This window comes from Cebidichthys violaceus, unplaced genomic scaffold (genome assembly GCF_023349555.1).
Source record: "Cebidichthys violaceus isolate CVI_PGR_0920_01 unplaced genomic scaffold, fCebVio1.0.p SCAF_15, whole genome shotgun sequence".
Taxonomy (NCBI): Eukaryota; Metazoa; Chordata; class Actinopteri; order Perciformes; family Stichaeidae; genus Cebidichthys; species Cebidichthys violaceus.
The window spans coordinates 10,170,416-10,197,635 of NW_027176318.1; the positions used below are offsets into that span (position 1 = coordinate 10,170,416).

At 42.7% G+C, this 27,220-nt stretch overlaps 1 protein-coding gene across 1 annotated transcript; it reads left to right on the top strand.

The window, feature by feature from the left end:
* Nucleotides 1-3,357: 3,357 nt before the first annotated feature.
* ube3c (ubiquitin protein ligase E3C) lies at nucleotides 3,358-27,220 on the top strand. Its single transcript, XM_068709930.1, has 24 exons — nucleotides 3,358-3,484; nucleotides 4,104-4,214; nucleotides 4,355-4,408; nucleotides 4,611-4,685; nucleotides 6,088-6,234; nucleotides 6,350-6,465; nucleotides 6,568-6,725; nucleotides 7,151-7,304; nucleotides 8,032-8,252; nucleotides 8,423-8,574; nucleotides 8,969-9,153; nucleotides 11,991-12,077; nucleotides 12,159-12,316; nucleotides 12,783-13,009; nucleotides 15,159-15,263; nucleotides 15,734-15,821; nucleotides 17,331-17,428; nucleotides 18,036-18,168; nucleotides 19,562-19,809; nucleotides 22,483-22,695; nucleotides 24,728-24,916; nucleotides 25,017-25,083; nucleotides 25,438-25,568; nucleotides 27,038-27,220. The coding sequence occupies exons 2-24, from the start codon at nucleotides 4,149-4,151 to the stop codon at nucleotides 27,206-27,208; spliced, it is 3,243 nt and encodes a 1,080-aa protein (XP_068566031.1). The 5' UTR covers nucleotides 3,358-3,484; nucleotides 4,104-4,148; the 3' UTR covers nucleotides 27,209-27,220.

Sequence of the window (27,220 nt, forward strand, 5' to 3'; positions counted from 1 at the left end):
TTTGACCTTTCTCAATTATAATGATACAATACAAATCAGAAACAAAGCGATGAGAGGGGGTGAGGGTGCGTGGCATATTGATATTAAAATTGTTATGATATTGCAAATGGGTACATAAACATCTTCACCTCTGAACAGTTAGTAAAAACGAGTCACCGGAAGTCTTATTTTGCAGTTCTCTCTTAAATTAAAGGCATTTTTATCAGCCTCCTGTATGATTATTATAACAGCTGGACTCTTGATCGCCACGCGCCCGCGCTGCCTCTTGTCCCCACCGCGGGTTTAATTTCATTAAGGGGTCCGCATGAATATTTCTATTAAAGCAGCGGTGAAATATGGAGCCATTTAGTATTGGCCTTCGCCGATCACCAAGATTTATCGCTCCTTTTCATCACATCTAAGGGAGAGAAAATTAATAAGGCACCCAAGATGGAACCGGACCCTAAAACCCTGGTCTTTCCTGAAAGCTGTTAATTTGCTCTGTAATTACTTTTACAATTAACTGAAATACAAATCAAAGTGGCAAATCGGGATAGTTTATATATTAATTACCTCCGGTAAATGTGTTCATTATGAAAAGGCAATTTAAAGGGACCTGCACTGTCTCTTTTAACGTCATAATACGTTCGGTTAAATTGGCACAAATGGCCGCTTCTATGAAATGTGTTAAAGTGCTTTTAAAAACATTTGTATACTTCATCTTTTTTTCCTCAATCTTACATCATGGGCTGCATAATGTCTGTCCTAATATCAATGTCAATATGAGATAATTACAGAAAACAGAGAGACTTATGTCTCTGAAAGAAACATCTGAATCCCAAAGTCTTTATGAAATTCGATATTGCTGGATAATTAGTCTCAGACGTGTTATCAATACACTTTGAATGGATAGTGTACAAACAACATGTGAGCTTACAATATGATATATTATGGACCTTGGCCCGATCAGATCTTATTGATGAGACCATGTGTCTGCCTCGTGCCTTTAAAGCCTTTATTCGTTTAGCCCGATGATATAAGTCATCAGTTTGTTGACATAAAAAGTAAAGGGCGCAATCCAACAACAACAACTATACTATAGTAATGATAATACTATATGTATCCCATAAATACATACAAAATGTACATCAGTATCAAAGCATTTCATTTGTGTACACAAATGAACCAAAGGCCACTCCGAAAATACAAAACACATGCACAATGAGTAAATGAATAGATAATAAATGTCAGTATTTTATGTATTGAAACACATTTATTTTTTATATTGCACTTTTCTTTTAGGTGTGGAAGCTTCTGGTTGACTTGACCATTATATCCCCCAAACATAATGAATGACCTTTCTGCAGCTTACTATTTCATCAAAAATCTCACCATGAATGCAACTTGGCAGGCATTATTGTTTGGACTTATGTTTGATTCTGCAGAAGCTAATGCACCAACATGGTTTCAAAAACACTGTTAAGCATTTGTTAAACTCGATGGGCACTTTTAAGTTATGACAGTTCTTTGACTTTGCCAGAAAGTTATTGATTTATAGTGTTGGCGTTGCATTGGACAGTGTTGTTTTGAAACAAATTCTAACATTTAGTCCATCCCATTTAAATACATGAGGGGTTGAGCTTTGTTGTTGTGCAAATGTATTAGATTCCATTTTATTATATGTAAACCTAATAGCTGGTCTATAAAAACTGATCAAAAGATTATAAAGCAACGTCTTCCCAATCAGATCTTTGAAGACTGACTTTTGCATGATATCAGGTACACACAGAAATACCTCTTCTACTACTGTTTATACAAATCATCACATTATGTATACTTATAAACATCATGAGTAATATGTTAATACTTGTCAGAGCAAATGTACTTGAAAATTAAGATATAGAGGAAACAAACAAATCAGATCAGTAAAACACAAAAGTCTCCAAAATTCCACAATGAATGACCATCACAGTGCAGCATTACAACATAATAATGTTAATTTTCATATGTACAAAACATAACATAGCAAAAAAAGACCATATAATACTGATACTGACTCCTTCCAAGATCTCGTGTGCAGACTCATAAGAGGTAAAAAGTTAAAAATGAATAATCAAGATGAACATACAACTAAGAAATGTAAAACAAGGGGGCCTTGCTGTAGAAATCCTATAGCACATATTAGAGCTGTTTTAAATATTAAACATAACTAGGATAGGTGATATGAACTGTGTGATCAGCGTGCATTGGCAGGAGATGCCATTCCCTCTAGTTATGTATGAGGTACTGTTGGTCCAAGGACTGAGCCTTGTGGTACACCACATGTAATTAAGGACTGTGAAAAGATGAACAAAGCCACATTTGGAATTTTCTATAGATAAATAAAAATAACCAGTCCAGTGCATTGAAGAAACGCTAAATATGAACCATAAGAATAACAGCTGTAAACAGTAAGTAATTCAAATTCAGTTAAAACTAATAAACCAGACTTCACATGAGATCATCTTTATTAGCATTTATGAACAATTTACATGTGGGTTTGTGGACAGAATGTTGTTTGGACTGGTTTAGTTCTCTGCATTTCAAAAAGTAAATCAGTACATCAATGAACACATCAAGGAATGAAATAATGTTCAAAATGTTCTGAGCACTTTCAGTTCTTTTTGTATACGTTGGCTATAGTTTAATAAGACATTTGGAAATGAAATGCTGGTCGACCAACCTGGACTAGAAGTCCTTGAAGTTCTCAGAGAAGAGGACATTTGAACATATACAGTTCCACGACAAACAAGCAAAACCCGATCTGGCTCTGGCAACATTGTTTTCTTAACTTCTTTTTACTTTTGTATTTATTTACTCTTTATTCAGCTGTGAAACAATTTCTGGTGTCGTTAAAAGATGATTGAGTCACTTGGGTAAATAAGTACTTACCTGCCTCCCATCAAATATGTTGGATTGGACCCCAGAACAGAACTTTGCAGGCTCACTATTAAACAGTCCCTCCATCCACTCATTCTCTATGCCTTTAGCCAACTTCAAGGAGATGCATACACAGCGTTGAGCAGTATTATGCTTTGTTGTAAAAATCACCTGTAAAACATTACACCAACAAGCATCTATGTGATTATACATACATTTAAAAATATTATACATTTCTGATTATGAAACCAATAATTTAACGTGGTGTTCCTCTTTAAATTTAAAAAGTAGGCCGACGTTAATACTCACGGAACATTCTCCATGCATCTAGGTGAGAGGCGGTATATTGACATGGATTTTGTCCAATCAGGTTCCTTGAAATTGCCGGAACCGGAAACAGCTAAGTTGCCTGCTCCCTGTGTTGTGTTGATTTCTAGAGAGAGAGAGAGAGAGAGAGAGAGAGAGAGAGAGAGAGAGAGAGAGAGAGAGAGAGAGAGCAGGAAAAGAAGACTTGACGTTTGGATTAACCTAAACTGCCTTCTCAGAGTTACTGTCCCCGTCTCACTCCATAATTCAAAAGTAAAAGGTAAACGATTGTACTTCTCAGATGACTTTCCTGTAGTATGACCGATGTCACAAAGGAGAGGAATACACCCCCCGTAAAGTTAGCCTCTCCTGAGTGCTTAGTTAGCTGCTCTGCTAGCTAGCTGCAGTGCTAACGGTAACAAAATCAAGGTTCTCACAAATGTAATGAATCAGTACTGCGACACATCATCAATAAATGGTTAGTTGTGTGCTGTCCCCGTCGCTGCTTGGAGTCAGATAACACAAACAGCTCCGTTGAGCTCCTGACAGCTGCTGAGTCATGAGCTAGCTAAGTTAACCGGCTAGCTAACTATTGTTGCAACCAATACTGAACCTTACAGCCGTATAATTAGAGGTTAACCTTCCGTCTTGTCGGTTAAACGTGGCCCACATTCAACGTTCATGACTGTTTTAATTGGTCATATAAATTACAAACAGCAAACGCAGGCACTTGCTTGTATGGTTGAAGAATCGATTAGCATTAGCCGGATTTAATTGCTATTTAATTGAAGTCAAATCATAAGTCGTTGATTGATTTTTGTTTCATTTCGTCACTTGTTTCACTGTTTGCTGAACCCTTTGGTATTACGTAATGACCGCAGTTTCACTTTCTCTTTCAGAAATTCGTGGCAACCTCTGGATCAGTCAATGGGAAAAATCTAACAATGTTTAGCTTTGAGGGAGATTTCAAAACAAGACCCAAGGTATCACTTGGAGGAGCAAGTAAAAAGGTAAGTGTCTAAACAGGGACAGCACACCTGCAGTTCTTCACAAAGAATTAGTCTAATTTCTCACATATCTGTGCTTAGAGATAATCTTAAACATGCTATTGTTTAAAGTGTTTTCAGGGTTTCTTGTGTTGTTTTTCCAGGAGGAGAAAGCTTCTCTGCTGCACCGCACTCAAGAAGAAAGACGAAAAAGAGAGGTTTGTGCAGTGCTTCATTGACATGTGTATGTTTTGTGTTTATTTGAATAACAAATCTGTTTTGCCACCATTTTACACTATCAATTACTATCACTATCAAAAGTTAAATGCATGCAGCCCAAAAGAGTAATATTTAAGTATCAAGATTGTCGGTTATTATCATATTTTGGGTTCATATTCAATGTGTTCTTTTATTACTTAGGATGAAAGAAAACGACTGAAGAATGCCATTATCATTCAGTCCTACATACGTGGCTACCAAGACCTGAAACGACAGGTACGTCTGCAAGCACTAGACAGACCTCATATATTACTGAAAGAGTCAAATAATCAGTTTTGGAATCAGAAATGTGATCTGTATCATTAGAGTGAATGTAGGAACACGGAGAACCCCATTCTGTAGATACTGGTTAGTGTAAGTAACTAACAGAAGGGTTTTAGCTGTTAAACACTGAGGATTGTGAGCCAAATTGCACTCAGCATCTGTGAGATTTTGCTCACTTGATAACTTCTAATGACATTGTCACTGCTTTCTACTTTTAGTACATACTGCAGTTTCCCTTACAAAGTACGTGCTGTTGCATGCAGTATGCATTCATTTTGGACATAGTTCTTTGTTGTAACAGTGCACCTTGAGCTTTGACCCTCCTGCACACATATATGTGCTGTGCAGAGGATTGTGGGTCAAAATAGCCAGAAAAAGCATGCTGGCTTGCAAAATGCGACCGGATGCAGTAGGACAACCTGGTATTTTTTGCATTTGACATACTAGTTTTGGGTCATACTAAATATTTTTCGGAATGGTAGTGTGGGAATTGAAACGCTGTGTGTGAGTGTGTGTGTGTGTGTGTGTGTGTGTGTGTGTGTGTGTATGTGTGTGTGTGTGTGTGTGTGTGTGTGTGTGTGTGTGTGTGTGTGTGTGTGTGTGTCAGCTCTCGCACATGGAACCCTTGACGTGCAGGTGGCTTATGAAAGGTGCTGCCTGCCTCGTGATCTTGACGATGCTTTGGTGACTCAGCCGATGGTTGAGTCGGTGGGTTAGAGTATTGTGCTTCTGAAAGCTTAATCACAACTGTTTGAATGCACATCTGTTATCTCGGCGATGTGCCAAAACATCAAATTTGGGAAGTCTGATGATAAACCATTAGTTTTCCTTTTTGTGTGACTATTTCATTTGTCTTACTTTTTTTCCACTTGGTGGTAAGACCTTTATTTTTCTCCGGTCTTGCGTCTCTCTGTTGTGTTTGGTCATCTTACATAACACTTAGTTATGAGGAGTGGATACGTTGAAAAGTTACGTGTAATTAGTTAATTTATCACAACTCCAATAGTTGCCATAAATACAAATTCAATGTTCATAACAAGACTGATTACTGTCTCGGCTTGATGGATAAAAATGGGAGCCAGACTTTGTCATGTTTCATAATCGCAGATAGAGACACTACTTTTTTTTCTGCTTATTCGTAAAAAGTTTTTGGTGTGTGTGGTATCTTTTTTTCTTACCCGTTGAAAATACGAACTCTGGCTCTGACTGTCCCAACCAGAAAAGTTGATGAAATTCCAAATGTTGAACCATCTCTTTACTTCACTGTACATTTGTAGTGTTTGTGACCTTATTCAAACAAGGCTGTGCGGACCAAGCATTTGCAGTAAGTGACTTTTTAACCTTTTTCTTCCAGTATGCCACCCAGAGGGCCAGGTTTGACCAGTCTGTCAGCCAGACGCAGGGAGGGGGAGCTCTGCGGGTGTTGGACGGTCCTGCTCTTTGCCTCTTATCAAGACAACTCATATTTTTCTACAGACAGAGTGTTGATGCACATAGATTGGTGAGAATATTAATATATCTCAGAGGCTCTTCAATTGCAAGTATATTGATTACATTATAGTCCGAGAGGTCTAATGTACGTCTTCCAAATGGTGTCTGTTTGTGTGTTCATAAAGATATGGTTGTGCCAGAACCTGGTGAAACACAACAGTCACTTTGTGAAACTGTTGGTGGGCCAACAACGACAGACATGTATGTTTCAGATCAAGAGGATCTTAGGCTTCTGCTGCAGGTAAAGTACCCCAAGATAACAATAATGGGTTCATGTTTTTGACACCAAAGAAAGCTGCAGTTGTTGTTACTATCTCACCTGTCCCTCTTTTTGTCTCCCCAGACTCCTACAGAACTGCAAGGATGACAGTTTAAATGTGACGGTTCCCATGCGGATGCTAGAAATATTTTCTTCAGAGAAAACCTATCTTCCTGTTATTCCAGATGCTAACTATGTAGCTTCATTACTCGAGCAGATTTTGCACTATATGGTACAGACAGGTAGGTCAACTAACATCAGCATTGACATTACTGTCTCGGCTTTGATTGAGGAAATGTATAAAATAATTCAGTAATGCAAACGGTGATTTAAGGCCTGATTGTCAAACATTAAGGGCTGTAGAGATGGTGAATGTGTGTCAATATCAATTGGTCTGAAGTGTGTTTGACTACTTTTATCTGCACACGGACCGCTCCTGCTCTATACTCGTCAACACAAAAGCATCTTGTTTCATTTTCGGAGCAAGTTTCATTTGGTGTCACAGAGAAAAGCTCAAATGACTGACTGTTGTTGCACCCATCTTCACTCGTTACTGCAAACAGGAACATTTACTGCATATTGTGTTTATGTAAAGTGTGTAATTATGATCATAAGAGGTTTAAAAAGTGAGCTTGTGTCTTGACATCGATCTGTGCTCTCTCCTCAGGATACTACAGGTCGCTGTATATTCTTGTGAATCACAGGCTCCCTTCCAGTCTGGAGTACAGTGACGCTCCCTCTATCCCGATGGCAAGCACACTGTTGGAGCACATCCTCAAACCTCTGCACTTTACCTACTCCTCCTGCACAACAGGCGCAAGGTACAGCTGTTACTGCTATTTAGTTATTGCTATAATTTCAGAAACTGCTGCTGGGAAGCGTCACAGTGTCAAACCTGCTCCAGAAAAATGCCGCGAAAACCAAATGAAACATGAACATAACGAGCGACAAAGACTGACAGATGATACACCTTCTGCTGAAGTGTCCATGAGCGACTGTCTTTTGGTTAGTTACTACATAATAGGAGGATAATAATTTAATGACACGCTTAGATTTAACGATAGCAGGAAAGGAAAGTCTTTGTCCCTTGTGAAATCTTTAGAAATCATCCATTACACTGATAAGACAAACTACAGCAGTTTTTGTCCCCTCAAGTCAGTGGACTAAGCAGTAATTGCTTCAGAGACCAATTTACAACGAGCCATAAAAGGCCTCCAGACTCGCTCGCTCGCCCAGAGTGCAGAATATCAAGCTGTTTGCCCACAGTTTCAGACATTCTTAATAACAAACGACAGGCGACTTCTTTTCTTCTTTGAAGAAAAGCAAGGCGGGAGTGAGAGAAACTTGTGTACACACTGACTCTAACAGCTAATTATCTGACTGGGGCCCACCAGATGTGTGTGACTGGGCCACACAAAGCAGCTCTGTTTGGAGACACAATATTGGAGCAGTCACACAGCAGAGAGAGCCTTGGCTCATTTACGGATGAACATTCAGTGTTATGATTCACGTGATTGATTTACTCGTCTAATGCTTGTCGTCCTACAGGCAGTTTGTATTTGCAGCCTTTACCGAGGAGTTCATCTCTCCGCCGTTCACCGAGCAGATCTTTCACTTCTTTATCCCGGCGCTGTCGGACGTCCGTCTCTCGTTCCCATTCGAGGCCTTCCTGAGCTCCCTGCAGGTCACCATCGGGTCCTCCTCAGCAGCACAGAGCCAGGCGCCCTGGCTGTTTTACTTTGTCCTCTCTGCAGGGGAGAACTGTTTAGGTGGGTAGCACACAGTTGATGTGCGCACACACACAGGCCAATGTTTGTACTGCACACTCCATATATATATATATATATATATATATATATATATATATATATATATATATATATATATAGAGTGTATGAACTGTGATTGATAGAGATGAAGATGATGTTTGTTTTGGCAGGCTCTCTATCAGAGGAGGGTCTCCTGCTCTACCTCCGGGCTCTGCAGACACTACTGCCGCTGCTGCCCGTGTCAGAGAGCAGCAGCCGGCCTGAAGTGACCAGCGACTCGGAGGACGACGATGACGCTGGCATGCACCCACCTCCCAAGCAGGTACGTTACATACTGTACACGTGGACATATAGGTACACACAAAATGGTAATTGATGTCAAAAGCAATATTAGTTTTGTTGATAAATCAGCCACGTCAATATGTGGCGTCAGGGCTGCGGTCATCTCGTCTGATGCTCTATGAACATCTCCACTCATAGTCAAGACGTTGAGTGTTACAGTTGAAGCCTCGTGTCAACTTTATTTGACTTGTACGAATGGGTTCCATGCAGTAAGTTAAGCACTCTAAGCCTTTGGCAGGAAAAAGAGCACTGGTATTGTTTTGGGTCTTGGTATCGGCAGTTACCGTGAGTTTAGATATCGGAAGAAGTCGGATCAGTGTCTCAAATCATTTTTCCCAGTCTTCCAACCCACATGTGTTTTCCTTTCCTCTCAGGATGACAGAATCTCAGTGCAGCTGATCACAGAGGAGTGTGTCCACAAGCTGGACACAAAGCATCAGACCAACGCCCTGTTGAACCTGGTCTGGAGGGATTCGGCCAGCGAGGAGGTTTTCACCATGATGGCGTCCATCTGTCACACGCTCATGGTTCAGCATCGCCTCATGGTGCCGAAAGTCAGGTACAAATACATCAAGCCCATTGTTACTTTATCGTGTAAATGACAATACTTTATCTGGTATATTCATAAAAAAAATAGCATTTTACACGTGTTGTCGAGATGAGCTTGTTTGCACGCCTACCTGATTGAGAGGAAAACTGTGTCTTTATGTGTTTTCCGCGCTGTAAGCAGTAATATAAATAACGGTGAAGTGAGGCAGGCTGTTATCAGTGGTCCACTCCCACTGGCATTTACAACCAGCAAAGGAAGCAGGGATGTCAGGAAAGCTGTCAGTTCTGGATGAGGGCAATTACCCCTTCTCAGGTTGATTACATTAGAGCCAGGATATCAGAGGTGGTGTGTGTGTGTGTGTGTGTGTGTGTGTGTGTGTGTGTGTGTGTGTGTGTGTGTGTGTGTGTGTGTGTGTGTGTGTGTGTGTGTGTGTGTGTGTGTGTGTGTGTGTGTGGGGGGGGGGGGGGGGGGGTGGATGGATGGTGCATTGACTGATGGGAGGTGATCTAGACTGAGCTTCGTGGGTAGTCAACCTGCTCTAGTTAATTATTAGTGGGGCCAGTTGCCGCTAGTTGATTTAAATGTGCTGCGTTGGGATGTTGCTAAAGACTCGCAACACGTTTGCAACACTTTCTTCTTTTGAAGCCCTAGCATACCCAACACCATGCGTAACAGGATGAGCATAAAAAACTGAACACACGCAGCCCGAGTCCAATGGTCAACTTGTGATTTTGAAGTATCGCTTACAAATGGTTGAAGAGAATATAGAGATTTCAGTGTATTTCCCCTTATTTCTTTTTTTTTTTTTTTACGGCTTCCTCCTTCTCTTCGCTTTTACCATAAATCCCGCCCTTCGTCTTCCATCATTATTGGATATCTGTACAAAATAATTAGCTCACTGAGAAAGATTAATCACTGCGGGAGTGGACGGGATAGCTTTACAAGAGGCTAAGGGGAGCAAATTGCATCCCTGTCTTGATTTACTGCTCTTACAGCAAAAAAAGAAAAAGAGAAAGAGAGCTGGCCCGTCGTCCAGCCGGCCCGGCACACTGCCTTTTTAATAAATATGTAAAATGTCTCATGAAGATCATTTTTGTTTTTAGAGGACAACTTAAAAGCTGTACACTGATTCGGGACCAAAATTGATTTTTGATTAGTTTGCTAAGTGTACTTGCCCAGGTTTGTGGGTGCAGTGTGATCTCGCTTTGTTTAGTGTCGGATATTTGGTGTAATTTCCCTTTGATAGTTTGGTTTCGACCCACCGTAGCACTCTGTCGCCAACGGGGCTAACGGATGAGCCTTTTCATTTACTTTTGAGTGGTTGCTGTGATTCTTGTGTTGACCTGAGATAATGATGTTGATCGTGTTAATACAGAAGTCCGCTGAACAAATTTGTATTTAGGTGGAAACTCACTCGTTTAGTCTTTATGGTATCAAATGCGACTCGAGGTCCGCCGCTATTTTTTTTCTGCTGAACAGAGATTCTTTCATTACTGTAAAATGAAATGATCGGGTTGTGATTCATCAAGCTGCTTTTCTCACACACACACACACACACACACACACACACACACACACACACATACACATGCACAGGCAACCCCTTTTGATGTCTTGACTTTGTTTATTAGCAGTTCATTCCATGATTGAAATGGGGGTTTGGGTTTCTCTCGGGCCGTAAATCAGCATGTCAGCTGGCATTTAGTGCTTTGTTTCCCATTTCAATCAAACACTCGCATCACTTGTTATGAGCCCACAGCACTACTCCTCGCTCCTCTCCTGAGCCTTGTAGTACCGACAGATGGTGCTTGTGCTCGGCACAAACCATTTTTCAAGCCGTATTGAGGTTTGTCTGACACTCTGCTCCTCGTGCTCATTTCCATCTCAGGACTTTTGAATGGGTTTCGGTAGATTGAATGGCGGAATGGGAATTTGAGAATTGACATTGAGATTCAGCAAATTCAAGATTCCCTTTCTCCGCTCTTTTAGTCTCTTAGCTCTGGTTTCCTTCACTGACCTTTACTCCTCTCCTCTGCTGAGGATACATGATGCTGCCCTATTAAATGCAAGCATCCTTATAGGTGTCAGCACTGTCACTCTTAAACAAGGGCCTATTATATGCAGGGGCACTTTATTTTGCCTTTTAGCTTACTTACCACATTATTGTCACCTGTACTTACCCTCCGTGTGAAAAGCCATGCAATTTAGGAGTACACACACACACACACACACACACACACACACACACACTTGAACAAAGAGCAGCTTCACACCTTGGTGCCACAGCCCGTTGAGTGCAGAGCGACTATAGCGAGGTATGCGGGCCCTCCTCAGTGTTATCATGTAATTCACTGTGAGTGTGGAAGCATGCTGGCGCTGCGGGGTCACGGCGAGGGCCAGGCTTCCCCTCCTCCTCCGTCCTCCATTGTCCTGCTCCTCCTCGCCATTAAGTTAAATGGGGCTCCAGCAGGAAGCCAGAGGGCTGTTTATGACCCGAGCTGGGTACCCTCGCCAGCAACTAGTTTACTAATGGAAAGGTGCCTCGCCTAAATAAAGCTTAATGGCTCATTTCATCTCTTTTCGGCCCTTCGCAAGGTATAAAACGGGAGAGAAAGGAAAGAGCATTCTGTGAGGGAAATGTTGGTTAACACTGTCATTTATTTTTTTCCTGTTATGGGTCCTTTGGTTAACAGGGCAAATTTAACAATCTCAACATAGCAGACAGAGTGACGGAAAGTGATTTTACTGTTCTCATCTGATTGAAATAGCTCGTCTTGTTGATGAGAGCTGCATCCTTAATGAAAATACATGTTTACATTTAATCTCTGCTTCTTTGTTCTCTACAGACTTCTGTACAGTTTAGCTTTTAATGCACGTTTCCTGAGGCACCTCTGGCACCTGATAACTTCCATGACAACAAAAATGATCACTGGGTGAGCTAATTAGAAATAGATTATAAGTTTATCTTTGTGTCCTGACAGCGCATGACTCATACTTTCTGTCTGCCCCTGCAGCTCCATGGTGCCGCTGCTACAGCTGATCTCGCGAGGGTCTCCCATGTCGTTTGAGGACTCCAACCGCATCATCCCCCTCTTCTATCTCTTCAGCTCCCTCTTCAGCCACTCGCTCATCTCCGTGCACGACAGCGAGTTTTTCGGCCACGAAATGGAAGGTAGTTAACTTCGTTTGTTATCAGTGGTAGCCGCCATATATGAGTGCAGAGCAGTGGATTTAAGCTAGCCGGTGGAGCACAGCAGAGAGACTCACGTGCGCTAGCGTGCACGTACAGCCAGCTCGGATATGTAAACAAAGCACAGAGGAAGAGTTACTTCATTCTCTGCTCAAGACGCCGTTTCTCCACTATATGTGGTTACATAGCTAATAGTTGTTTGCGGCTATATTAATACTCTGAATGTCATATTGCTGGACATTATGGATGTCTGATTAGGCCACACATCCCACTGGAGCTGCTCATCCTGTGGACACACTCATCTGTCATCTCCCATTTCCCTCATTTGTTGGTTTTAGCAAAAAAATAATATTGCCTCCGCTTTCAGCAGTCGCACGCCGTCTTGCCGCCATGTAAATGTGAAAATCAATATCTGTTAAAGACCCGAGTCCATTCTGCCTCTCAACAGGTCAGACACAGTCCTCCATGATGCCCTTCACGCTGACAGAGCTGGTGTCTCTGTCTCGCTGTCTGAGGGACGCGTGCCTGGGAATCATCAAGCTGGCCTACCCCGAGACCAAAACGGAGCACCGCGAGGAGTACATGGCTGCCTTCCGCAGCGTGGGCGTCAAGACGAACACTGCGGTTCAGCAGCGGATCCAGGCCGAGCAGAAACGCTGGGTACAGCTCTTCAAGGTAACGCTTGTTGTGTGCGTGGGTTTTGGTAATCACGCGTGGCGTACAACCCAATGTCTTTTTCTTCAATCCCATCTTGACTTGGACTTTAAAGTTGAAATAGACAACTATCTGTAGCTGTCCACAGCTATCAAAGAGGATCAATTAGGGCTGCACGATATATAGTTTCAACATGGACAATGCCATGTGCACATGTGCAAAACAGTGACTTCAACCCTAACTAATCTACCAGCTACTACATCTTATTAGTGTTGTCATTTTAACTCATGACGATATTCCAAGATTTGTTTCATTCTTCTCTGTTGATACCTAAAAACACAAACCTTGCTAGGTGACACGTTAACATTTGGGATAATCCTTGTGTTGCCTCTCTGTGCATTGAAGCATAGTGACCTAATGCCCGGTCTGTGTTTGTGGACATCAAGCATGTATGCATGAGCAGGCAAAGACGAGATGGAGCGCTGCAGCGGAGGTCATCCATTTGCTATTTACCCAGAAGTAATGAGGCAGAAAACAGCGTTAACTTGACTCTTCTTGGCTCTTTTTCTCATTCCACACCTGCCTTTCATTTCATCCGTCTCCTTCGCTCCGCTCTCTATCAAGGAAACGATAATTAAGCAACTTAGTTCTTGGCTGTTAGTGTTTGACAGCAGGATTTAAAAGTGAACGCCGGTAGTTCTGCGAAAAGGTGGCAAACACGTGAAAGACCATGTCGGGAATTTTCATAAGAAATCTGCTCAAAGGCCTCTTGTCAGCTAAAACGACCCATTAAAGAAGTGGGGAGCAGGGGAAATGCATTTTCCAAATTGAACGGTGGGATTTACAGTCGGTTTAGCGCTGCTGACCCCTAACACGCTAATGTTTGGTTCGTGTCATCAGTCGTCCCTCCCCATCTTTTATCACCTCCATTGTCGAGCTATCTATTTAATTGAAAGAAGTTAATTGAATGAAAATGATCAACTAAGCTTGTATTAATATTGCTAATGGAACTTTCTTCTTGGCCATGTTTGGAGAACGATGTCACGCCGGAGTTTTGGAAAGGCCCATTAAGGCTTGCACTTAACCCGATGGGCTAATTAAGGAATGCTTATTCATTCCCAGAGTCAGGGGGTAGGCCTGCTCCAAACCCATCGCCACGCGCCTTTTACAGCGTTTTGCACTCGCCATTATTGCGGACACTGCCTCGCGGTGATTGGCCGAGATTGATTGTCGCTCTATGAAAATAGCGTGCTTTAGAAAGGAACGTTTCGATTGAAATAATCTATGCTGGGTATTATATGGAAATAGACTGGCTGTAACTGTTATGGCAGACATAACAGCTCCCTTAACAAATCTTCATGCACTGACATGCACGGGGTTATTTAGCGGATGTCTGATGTCGGCTAGAGCCCACTACATCCAGTCCAAGGAGGCTTGAACCTTAAAGTTTGCCCAGGGAATGGGCCACTGTAAGGTCCCAATCCCAAGTTGCTCGAGGGCCGTGTCATCGGTGTATGAGTGTGCGTGAATGTGCATTAGTTAAGATCCTGATTGGCTCTGTATCAACGTGTGCGTGAATGTTGACATGCAGTGCACCGCGCTTTGATTGGTCGGAAGACTAGAAAAGGCGCTGTATGAACGCGAGTCCATTTTCTATTTACCATGTACCCGAAATGGCTCCGTGCATGTTGCAAAGTCACAATGTTATTTCAAAAATAAAATACCAGTGTAGCCCTGAGCCTTCTGCAGGCCGGTCAGGAGCCGTGCTGGTGCTTGCAGTGCTGTGAACCGACACTGCCTGATCGTTTGCATTCTCTGTCCGATGGCTGATGTCAGCAGCAGACCTCGCCAGTAATTAACAAGGCTGGACATTGAGGGACGGCACGGGTCGTTTTTCTTTTATACTCCCCATAAATGGCGCACTAATGGCTGAATTCTCAAATTGCTTTTTTTTTTCTCCCCCTTCTCTAAGCGAAGGCACCTCGTCCCGTTGAACAGACTATACACAGAAAGACCTCTTCAGCAGGGTTGTGTTTTCTACTCTGCAAAGTACTTCAAATGTGCAATTCCTCATCTTGCTTACTGAAGAGGATTTTTGTGTGGATGTACTTGCCTGAGTTGGAGCGGTTAATGTGATGCGTGCCTGTCTTGTGTTTGATCTGCTGCGCAGGTCATCACTAACTTGGTGAAGATGGTGAAAGCTCGCGACATCAGACGACCCTTCTGTCCAGCAGGTCACTGGCTCTCTGAGGAGGTCAACATCCGCGCAGACAAGGTAATCGACTGTCATCACAGCTGTTTAGATTTTGTATTTGTTGATAGTCCAGAGCTGCATTTACAAAGCTTCCTGATATGAGTTGATCACAGTGGTTAAAGTCAGTGAATATTCAAAGAATTATGGCTTTTTCTGTTGATTTCTTCCTAAAATAAGATGAAACTCAAATCAGGATAAAAGCTTTTTACAGTTCTGTGAACAGCTGTTTAGAGCAAGGAGGAAGTTATAGAGGCAGGACAGACATTCACACATCACAACACGCATATAACACTTTTTTAAAAAGGTAAAAAGTAGTTCCCAGAGATTAAAACCAGAAAAAAAACAATCTAGATAAATAAAAATATGAATACATATCAACAAATAATACAACAGCACAAGTAAGCACAGATCCAGAAGCAACAACTGACAAGTTTTCTTTGGAGGATTTTCAGAGGCAGGAACTATTCATGATGATCTCATCTTCTCTCCAGGTCACCCAGTTGTACGTCCCGTCTGCGAGACACGTGTGGAGAACTCGTAGGATGGGTCGCATCGGGCCACTTCAGTCCACACTTGATGGTAGTGTGATCTCTTAATTGTTTTGATCTTTGATCTTGAGAAATAATTCCTGAAATAATGTCAAAAGAATACAAATATATAATAAAAGTAATAGTAGTAAAACAGAGTGAAATAAAAACTAAATCAATAAAATAACAATAAAATATAATTATACAATTTAAGTTAAAATAAGGGAAGAAAAACTATCCAAAATATTGTACTGGTGTACAGCACGGAGCTACTCCGTTGGCAATGAATGAAAATGTAGAATAATATACTTTAATGCACGTGTCAGCTTGATGTATAGTCCAGGAAATCATCCTAATTGCTGTCCAAAGTCACCTTCTCCATGTTTGCTCTTCATATTCTATGGAGCTGTGCGTTACTATTATTGTTGGTCTCTATCTATAGTAGATGGAGTAGATTGAACTGTCCTTCGATGTGGGACTAGACAATGATTCCCTCATCAAGTGATAATGTACTAATTTCACTGAAAAAACACCCTGATAATGTAAAGATGTCAGCACTTCACAGATATCGCAAAAAAAACAACCCTCAGAAAAGTCATTAGCCTTCCCTGTTTCAACAAAGATAAATTACCACATTTTCTCTTCATCGCCTCAATTAGGCACTCAGAGGAAAATACACTGACGCAGGCAGGGCTTCATCCCAGGTTTCTGTGAAGCATGGTGTGAAAACAAGCTGATAACAATGTGTGTATGATCTGCCTAATTCCACTCAGAGGCTGTATGGGATAAATTCAATTAGTGTGAAAGTACCTGATGAACTCGGTCACATCTGGTCCATGTGTTTGTCTGGCCTTTTCTCATTTCCTTAAATGGACGGGCCCACGGCTGATGAATGAGCAACGTATTGACCACTCTGAGGCCGTATTTCTCCTCAAAGATGGAAACCTGATGGGCAAAATGCAGATCAGATTGACTAATTGAGCAGAATAATTGAGCTGCAGCGGACGCAAAGTGAGGGAGGGTGAAGAGCGGTTTAGCTATTGGGGCTATTTTAGTTTTGTGGGCTAAACAAGTCTAAACCCAGAGTTTAATACAGACACAAACATCAGCGTAATGGACGAAGGCCGGCAGGTGGATGGCAGCTAGCTGTTGGGTTAATTAAAAGGGTGTGGGATGGAAATGTCTTTAATGGCTGCCCTGTAAATGGTGGACTAGGCCTTACTTACAGAGCTGAGCAGTGAGGAGGTGATAGTATCCTCCAGATACAGTTTCCCTGAGCAGGCCTGTTTATTCCTGTCCACTTGAAGTTGACCCTGACCGTTGAACCCTGCGGAGGAGACCAGAGGATCTGTGTCAATGTCACTCAATATGTGATGAAAGCCCAGTAGTCAAGAGAAACATGTTATTTTACTGTTAAATCAACGTTTTTTTTGCTACGATAGAACCATCATGTCTAGCATTTAAGTAGAATGCGGTTGATCTTTTTGGCCATAGTAAACACAGGTAGACAAGAATGACTGATCAGGAAACGCTCTGACGCGTTCAATCTTTCCTTCCGCAGTCGGTTTAGAGCCTCCGCAGCTGTCTGTGTCTGAAGAGAGACATCTGGCCATTCTCACAGAGCTCCCGTTCGTGGTTCCCTTCGAGGAGCGAGTTAAGGTAACAATGCACCACCGTCCTGCACACAACCACTAAAACGAGACAGGGTCCTCCTAAGAATTCTGTTGTTTCCTTCAGAATGAGTGTTATCGACATTCTGTACATGCTGAAAATGCATTCAATTATCCATCTAATATCATATTTTGGAAGTGGAACGGAGCTACACTAGAACATAATGGCGATGCAGAATCGTGTGACTGATATTTGGGGAGAATATTGATATTTTTATTATGAAGTAAGGCTGACCCGAATGCTTGAAAGTATAGTTTTCAGCATTTCATGCAGCTTTAAAAAAAAATATATGCATTACTCCAAAAATCCCATATAGCACATGAAATAATAAATATCCATTAACATGAATTATTATGAGTTATTCTTCGACGGATAGCGCTGATAGCACCTGTGTGGATAGTGGTTCAGATAATGTCCTCATGCTTTTGTTGCTTTTGTCTTATTTATTTTCTTGCTCTAAACTACCAACATAAATGCTGATCAAAGACAAAAGGATGCATGATATATAGTACAATCCATACTCAGAATTAAAAAAATGTTACATCTCCGAGGATTTGTCACTGACCCTGCCACCGGGCTCACATCTGTGCTGTAGATCTTCCAGAGGTTAATCTACGCTGACAAACGGGACGTGCAGGGGGACGGGCCGTTCCCCGACGGCATCAGTGTCACCATCAGACGCAACTACATCTATGAAGACGCCTACGATAAGCTCTCTCCAGAAAACGGTATGGCTTGCATCAAAGTTTAAATAGAATAACAATTTTGCATTTGCTTTTTTTTTGGGGACAACAAATATATATGGCCAATACACTTCACACGGTGTTGTAGTGGCTCTGTTATTTCCTTCATTTAGGCAGGAAGTAGCAGATGTTGACTGTGTCACTGAAACTCTCCTTATGCTCTATAAAATCTTAAAGGTTCCCGTTAGCGTCAAGGATGAAGGTTAGCGCTCGCCTTGTGCAGCGTATTGAATTTCGGTAAAGCATAATTGTGGTTCCGATTATTATAATGGACCACATAAAAGCAGAATCAATTATTTTAAGTCACCTCTTTTGTGTTTGGATTTGAAAGGGCACTTCAGTGGGGGCAATCTGATTAAAAAGAGTAGTAGGAGACCTGGGCTGAAGACATGATCTATATCATTTATGTGTCTGTAAGTTATAGCTGCCTTGATTTATCGCCGTACATTAATTATTCTGAAAGATGACCTTTTATAGAATTTGATTTGAATATTCTGCAGGTCAAGAAAGAGCTTTCTTCTAAATGTTTGTTTAGCAAAACAAGGTGATGCACTACGTTGAAATGGTGTTGGAATTCTATTTTTACATTTCTTTTCCATTTTTCTGTGTTTACAGGAATATTCAGATCATTAATACGTTGCAGTTAAAAATGTTAAATGTTTTGTAAAAGACTTAAATAAGTCAGCTTTCTGTTGTTATCACATTAAAACAAATGTGAAATTGCAAATGGGGTGTGTTAAACTACAATGTTGAGCAAAAGTTTAAAAGAAGATAATCTCACTGGCCAGATTTAATTGAGATTAGTTAGACTATACTACCGCTGTAACACATAAAACCTGAGGTTACATTTACACTAGATTCAGCATCCGGAATTAAAAAGGGCAACATACCTGTAGGTTATACTGTAGTTATGACTATATACTGTTTATATATAGGAAGAGTGTAGATATATAGATATATAGAGTGTGTCATACAACGTGTGTTTACATTTTACAAAGCCAAGAACTGATGTGATTTCCATTAAAACATGTTTCTTACTTTCCTAAATACATTAATGTCAGAAACCCTTTGAAGTGAGTAGCTTTAAGATTTAAATGAAATAATCCTGAGGTTGTGTCCAAACCTGTAACATGTGAGGATGGGATTAGAACCACTACAGACTGGGAAGGTGACCATCACCTGTTTGACTTGATGCTCTTGGCTGGACACTGAATGTAAAGTAAAGAATGAGAATCCCAAAGGTCTTGGTCGCATTAATCAGGGAGAAGATAAAGTCCCAGTTTATTGTGCCCATTAACTTGATTGGATGATGTTTTGTTTGTCTCTCTTTTTTTTTTCTGTACCTTCATAAATCCCTCCTCGTGCTCCGTGTCGTTAGAACCGGACCTGAAGAAACGGATTCGAGTCCATCTGCTGAACGCTCACGGTCTGGACGAGGCCGGCATCGACGGCGGCGGCATCTTTCGGGAGTTCCTCAACGAGCTCCTGAAGTCGGGCTTCAATCCCAACCAGGGCTTCTTCAAGACGACCAACGAGAGCCTGCTGTACTCCAACCCCGCCGCAGAGATGCTGGTGGGGGACTCCTTCACGAGGCATTACTACTTCCTGGGCAGGATCCTCGGAAAGGTGAGCCTCCAAAATAATAACCCCGTGTGCTTTTTAAAAACGTTAAAATCCCCAAAACAAGGAAGGTGTTATAGCTGTTTGTAAGATTTAGTCCCAGACTTTCTTGATTTCATGGTCAATACGTCAATGGAAATCATTAGCAGTCAGTGTCAAGGTTGCACTCGCTGCATATATACGTCTAGATGTTGTTTTGCTGTTTCTTCTAGAAACTGACAATGTTTAGAAAAATTACCTTTCATTTGTTTCTTGTAGTAAGAACTTTAACCCGGCACTCCTGCAAGCTTTAGTTTTCTCAATTAGCTGCGTGCATAATCTGTTGACGGCATTGTTTTTCTGTCGCTTCCTTCCTCCGATGGCACTATTTATTAGGGCCTAATGTTTCTAAATCATCCTTAATGCATTTGGTAGTGATTGTTTATCAAGATGCCTTCCTCATGGGGGGGGGGGGGGGGAGAATTACCTCATGACAAGCGGTCGCCTCTCAATTAGGGCTTCCATTAGCCGATGATTCCTACCTCTTGTTTGTGTAGTGATTGCATTTGGCTGGCACTAAATCAGCGAGCCCACACAGACAGGACATAAATAAGCGTTCAAAGCATGTGGTAATAGCATTTTGATCTGTTTTACAGTCAGGAACATCCAGGTCTCTTCACCGAGATGGTCCGGTCCACCTTTCAGTGAATCGTAACTCCTCCTCCTCGTCTTCTTCTTCTTCTGTGTATTCTTTACAAGTGATAAATGATCAATCGGCAGCTAGAAGCTCTCCGCCCCCCCCACTCCATAGATATTGTGCTCTCAATAGCTAATGGTTCAGGCAATTAGAGGAGGGGAAATTAATTTGAATTTGACTTTCAATTAACCCTACCTTAAGTTCCTCTTTCCCCATAAAAATGGACGTTTGAATGGCCGTCTGAGAGGTGTATTGATATTTGTTTAGTGCCCGTTATTGCCCGGATAAAAGGCACCCGTTTTATATAGATTGGGATTGCATCACTACTGCTGCAGTGTGCACAGTGCACGTTGCGGCTCAAAGGACACGGGAGATTAATATTGTTAATTAATGTCCGAGGCGTGCCATTGTTGTGGGGGTGATGTATTACAGGCAGGAGTGGCTTGTCTGGGGTACTCACTGAAATGGGATTGAGCATCAGAATAGAGGCCGGTCATCATCCTTCTTCCTCACTTGTCCACCCAGCTGTCGAGCAGAAAGATTTAAGCCGCAAATGGTGAAACGTGGAAACGGGTTTCTTTGCTTCTGTGGTCGTATCCCTGCAGACTTTAGACCGAAGACTTCCTTTAATCTTGATTGGAGTGTTTTGCTGACATGGTCTTTGTCAAAATCACATTTCTCATTATGTAATATGACCCGCATAGAGGTTCTCTTTGTGCCTCATTCGTCTCTCATTAGTACAAAACCTCCAACCTCATCAGCAGTGGCCTCTCCACTCCGTAAACTGTGAGGGTGAGGAAAGTTTCCTCCTCCTCCTCCTCCTCCTCCTCATGCTGCTGCTGCTGCCTTACCCGCCATACTTGTGCGCAGTCTCCTCTCACTGATCTCCAGCGGCTGATGGTTTCCTTTAGAGGTGTGGGAGGTTGGCACCCCTTATTAATAGAGATGCGTTTGAAAGGCATTATAATTTTATTGATTCTTAATGCTGTAAATTAAGGAACGAATTTGGCAGCGAACAGAATGCACCTGCAATATTGCTGGCATTTATTCTACCTGATGGTGCCACGATCCGCTTTAATTGCGTTGCCGGTGCACTCACTTATATTAAAAGGCCCGGGCCATAATAATTAATTCTTTGCAGCCCCAAGTCATTTTGGCACAATTTCTGGCAATAAACACTCATAAATAAAGTATGTGGCATTGAAAAAATAAGGCTACAGGTTTTTTTTTTCCATATACTTATTGCTGCCTCTTCCCGGCATAAGTGTTATTGATAGGTTTCAAGGGGCCACACGGCGCATATGGTCTGAAACGAGCGCCGGCCACGAGAGAAATACTAAGTGGATTATTTTGCATAAAAAATAGACAATGTTTGAAGTTGCGCAATTAACCTGTGTTTAGAAAATAGCTGTGATTTATGCGCGCGTGTGTGTTTAAGATGCATGCATTATGGAAATCCTCTAGATTTATAATCCATTTAGCTGATGCGGTCAGGGTTTTCAGCGCTATCATTTATAAAGACCTGTATATTTTAATGCCTCCAACGGGCTCTTTTTTCGGACTATTCCAGTACATTAGCTTTGGGTTTTACGAGTCACCTGCCCAGCTGGGCTTCTTAATGGCATTTGAGGTCAAGGTGAGACTTGACATTTATAAAGTTTGAGGCGGGTGAAACCGAAGCCCGTGAGTTTAAGATAGATTGTGTTTCTGTTTTGCTCTCAGTCACTCTGATGTGACCAGATTTACCATCTTATCACTTGATTCTTTGATAAAAGAGGCACATTGAATGTTTTATAATGCATGTTGTAATCAGATTTTTGAATATGTAGTTAATATTGTGATGCTTGCCACTTAGTTATCTAATCATGTTTTATTCAGTGACACCCACCAAACAATTGCTGTGTTTAATGCTCCGAGCGTTTCCTCATTCGCACTGACCGACTGACGTTAGTGCATCCCTGTCCTGCAGTCGTCCTCCAGTTAACAGCCACACTTTTCTACAGGCTCTGTACGAGAACATGCTGGTGGAGTTGCCTTTCGCTAGTTTCTTCCTGTCCAAACTTCTGGGAACCAGCGCCGAGGTGGACATCCACCACCTGGCATCGTTGGACCCGGAGATGTACCGCAACCTCCTCTTCCTCAAGAGCTACGAGGGTGACGTGGAGGAGCTAGGCCTCAACTTCACGGTGGTCAACAACGACCTGGGAGAGGCTCAGGTGACTTGGGGGGGGGGGACACAGGGTGGGATGGAGTCGGATAAATGATTCACGTGTTCTTTATTTTTTCCATCTCTATTCCATCTCTATTCCTACCCCGGTCATTCAGCCAGCTCTCCTTCCTCTTGTTTAGTTCCCCTTTGTTGCGTTAATAATTCATTTCCCTCACGATGAACCACTTTTCAGCTCTGAGAGAGATAAAGCACGTCGCCGCGGTCACTCTCAGCTCTGCTGCGGCGCGGGGGGGGAGCACAGCGGCTCTGTTGACCTCGCCACCTGCCGTTCCCACCAGAAATGATCTGAGAACACGCCTGACAGAAGCAACTCGCCGCTCTTAAGCACGTCCCCTCCGAAAGCTCAAGGCTGCGGAGACGAGCCGCCGGCAGCACTCTTGAGTCACCCGGGGGCCCCGGACCGGCACTCTACCCGGAGCCCCTGTTTGCTCGGGGGGGGGGGCCGTGTTAGCTCTTCTCAAACAACACCTGAAATGGTCGAGTTACAATGTAGCCCTCCTGGTCGCAAGTAGGGCATCGCAAACACGACAGGGAAAACAATTTACGAAAGATTAGGCGCACACCCCGGGAGCAGTCTGCCCTGCATTTGCCCTCGTGAGATAGCCAAAGCAAGCAAGATAAGGAGAGTAATTCTCTCACATTAGCACATAATCAGAATCCACTGTGGGAGAGAGAAAATGATTACCCGTCAGTGGACAACATGCTGTACGTAGCATTCAGGGGATGGACAGAAATATCCAACACCTTGCTTTATAATGCAATCTAATATCGCTGGACTGAATACCTCTGTGAGGCTTATCAATCAAGTTATTGTCCAGACTGTGTCAGAGAGGCGCTGATGATTCACCTCTGTTGTAAAGTTTGACTTTAGTTTGTTCTGTTGTTAAACAAATATCGTGTCAAGTGTCTGTGACAGTCGACGTGTGACAGTGTTGCTGTGGTCCCGCCTTTCAGAAATCTACAGAGAGGTAGTTGCGGTCGTGAGTATCTGCTTCCTGGATCAATACTCCCAGAGCTTCATTGGACTGAAAAAAAAGGCAACGTTTCGATCTTGATGCGTCTTCGTCAGACCTGAAATAATGATTTAGACATTTAATCCAAAATGTGAATACACTTCACTTAGTGAGACCGTTCACCGTGGCACATTGTATAATGTAGCAGCAATCCTTCTTTTTTGTTTTCTTTTGTTATTTGACAATTAATTGAAAAACAGACACTTGGTTTAAACACCAATGTGCCTCCACAATTAAAAGAACATCAAGGATTTACATTGTGACCCATGTTGTAGTTAGACGTCGTAGAGGTGTGTGTGTGTGTGTGTGTGTGTGTGTGTGTGTGTGTGTGTGTGTGTGTGTGTGTGTGTGTGTGTGTGTGTGTGTGTGTGTGTGTGTGTAAAAGCACAAGAAAAACTATTTTCACAGAATATATTTATATTAAATATGACCATGCATTATTCTGACAATAGCCTGAAGTACACCTTCCTGTTATTCTAAAAGTGGTCCGTTAAATGAGCTACATACAACCCTGTCCACACAGCTGTCTTTACAGGGGTTTGAACCCTAATATGTCCCATATGATGCGGAGGAATTCCACCGTAAAAAGATGATTTTTGTCCCCTTTGTAGCCGCTATGATGCCGTCATACACCCGGCTTTTTGAACAGAGATGAGCACGTCATATCAAGTGCTAGCTGCTCTATAGCTAATGAAAGGAGAAGTTGAGGCCAAATTGTATTGGACCAGATGTTCATTGGACGCGCTATATTTAGACGCACTCGTACCTTTAATCAGAGTGCTGTTGGAAAACATTTTAATTACCTTTCTGTGATTGAATTAAATCCACCTGGCACGATTAAAGCACTTTCTTTGTTTGTCGGTCATCTGGCATCCTAGGCAGACACAATGATAAACATAATATGATCTGCATAATGAAGTATGCCAACAGTAATATTACTCAGGTACTATCAGTCATGTTGTATATTTAAATGTAACTGAACTGTGAGGGAACCTTTGGATGCAGGTGGTTGAGCTGAAGCTGGGAGGCAAAGACATTCCTGTGACCACAGCGAACCGGATAGCCTACATCCATTTGGTGGCTGACTACAGACTGAACAAGCAGATCCGGCCTCACTGCCTGGCCTTCAGACAGGGCCTGGCCAATGTGGTCAACCTGGAGTGGCTGCGCATGTTTGACCAGCAGGAGATCCAGGTACGCCGCACACGACGAGCATCACTGTCCATCAACCTGACACATATTCGTAACTTCTAATTTATGTTTTTCTACCTGTATTTTTTATATATATATTTAGGTGCTGATATCTGGGGCTCTTGTGCCAATTTGTCTTGATGACCTGAAAAATTTCACAAATTACTCAGGTAGGAGCTGATGTTAAAAAGAGCTATGTCGATGTTTCAAGTTCCTATTGTCCCTTATAGGGGTACACCAGCAAGATATCAGCAAGTGGAGAGATCATCATTTTTAGTTCCTATATTCTCAACCTCCAAAAACACTAAATCCTACACTTCCCACATAACTTACCTCAATAGTGTCTCTCTTTTTTAGACCCTACATGCTTTGTAAAAATACACCTTAAAATACACCTCCAGTATAACAAAGAGCTTGCAGGCCAAGCTGGAGTCCCTTCGCTCCACAGAAGTACAGCTAAAGGGTAACGTGTGTATGAGTCTGGGTTGACTAATATCATTTTTCTCCATCGTAATCTCCTTTAGGCGGGTACTCTGCCACACACCCAGTCATCCAGATCTTTTGGGAAGTGGTCGAAGGCTTCACAGACGAGGAGAAGCGTAAGCTGCTGAGGTTCGTCACCAGCTGCTCCAGACCTCCCCTGCTCGGGTTCAAGGTGAGTCGTTGTCAAAATTATCATTTTCAAATTAGGCGGCGATAAGAACGAGCCACTGAGGTCTTATCTGTTGTTTCATGGTTCATGACCTCCGTCTGTTGAAGAACTCCCTCTGCAGCCCTGTATGTGTGGGACAAATATCACCGTTCAGACCTCGGTAGCACGTTGAACTTTCAACTGATGCCTTCTGTGTGACATGGCAGAAAGCAGCAATTTCCCATTAAAGGAACATACGAGGGAACTACCCCCCCCCCCCCCGTGCTTTCAAACATTATTTTAGCAGTGCTGAATCATTACCGCTCCGATTTCTGAAATGATTTCCTAATTGGAGGCCGTTTCACTTTCTCACTGACTTGATTTGTGGAACACTTAGGTAGTTTGAGGGGGGGGGGGGGGGGGGAGGAGAGAGAAAGTGTTGCTCTGGGCCATTAAGGAGTTTTTTATGTGTCTTACTCCGTCTAACCAGAAGCTGTAATCATCATATGATTGGTTTCCGTACTCTTTATGGCTATCATTAGTTAAGAAAACCTAATTGCAGTTCTGCAGTAGTTTAAGGGAACAAAACTCTCCTTAAAATCCGTTGCAGTACCTTCTCTCTGGGTTTGAGAGTTGCCTTCCCTCCTCATTTAATCACTTTGTCTTTGGCCAGTGTATGGATACCCCCCCCCCATTCCTCGCCTCTTCTCCGGGCAGGAAAGGGGCGGCAATTCGTGGGGGAGCGGCCCCTGACCCGGCCCTCAGCCTGAGCCAGCTAAGCCTTAATTAGCTGTCGTGAAACGGCCCAGGATTCATTAGAGGAGAAATAGCTCTGTCAGAGGAGGCCATTTAAAAAAGATGATGGAAACGCTCTTTTTTTTTTTTTCAAAATGATAGCCGCAGTAATGGCGCTTTCTCAATAAGCAACGATAGTTTAATACGGTAATTGTCAGAGAAATGGGGTCATTACAGCTGAGCCCCCGAAGAGCCATTTAATCGGGTGAGTATGGCCGCTGAAGCGCGTACGCTAACTTTAAATAGCGGGATGGAATCGGGGTGGAGGAGTGTGTTTTGTCAGCCTGGTGTGTGATGGAAACGGTCAGTGTCACCGTCTGCGGATGAGGTGGCCTCATCACTGGGAGGCTTGATTTAAAAAAAAAAAAAATGCCAGATAGACAACATGAAATGACCATTCCTTCAGTGTCTCATTCAGGGGTCACACTGTGGGCCAGTTTCCCACTCAGTACCCTTCAAGCGCTAACCTGATTTCCTCAATTTATACTGGCACTGTATTAGCTTGGCACTTAATGTCTCTCTTTTAACATTTATCCCCTTGTGGAAGTTGACATTTATTGCTTAATCTGGATTGCTTTGGACGTGGCGATCGTCACGGACACGAGTAGATTCTCATCTCATTATTTTGCCTCAAGTTTCTCTGTGGCTACAGCCGATTTGTTCCGGGGTGCTTATTAACGGCGTACGTGTGCACACAGGAGCTCTACCCGGCCTTCTGCATCCACAACGGCGGCGACGACCTGGAGCGCCTGCCCACCGCCAGCACCTGCATGAACCTGCTCAAGCTCCCGGAGTTCTGCGACCAGCACCTGATGAGGAACAAGCTGCTGTACGCCATCGAGTCGTCTGCCGGGTTCGAGCTGAGCTGAGGAGGAGGAGGA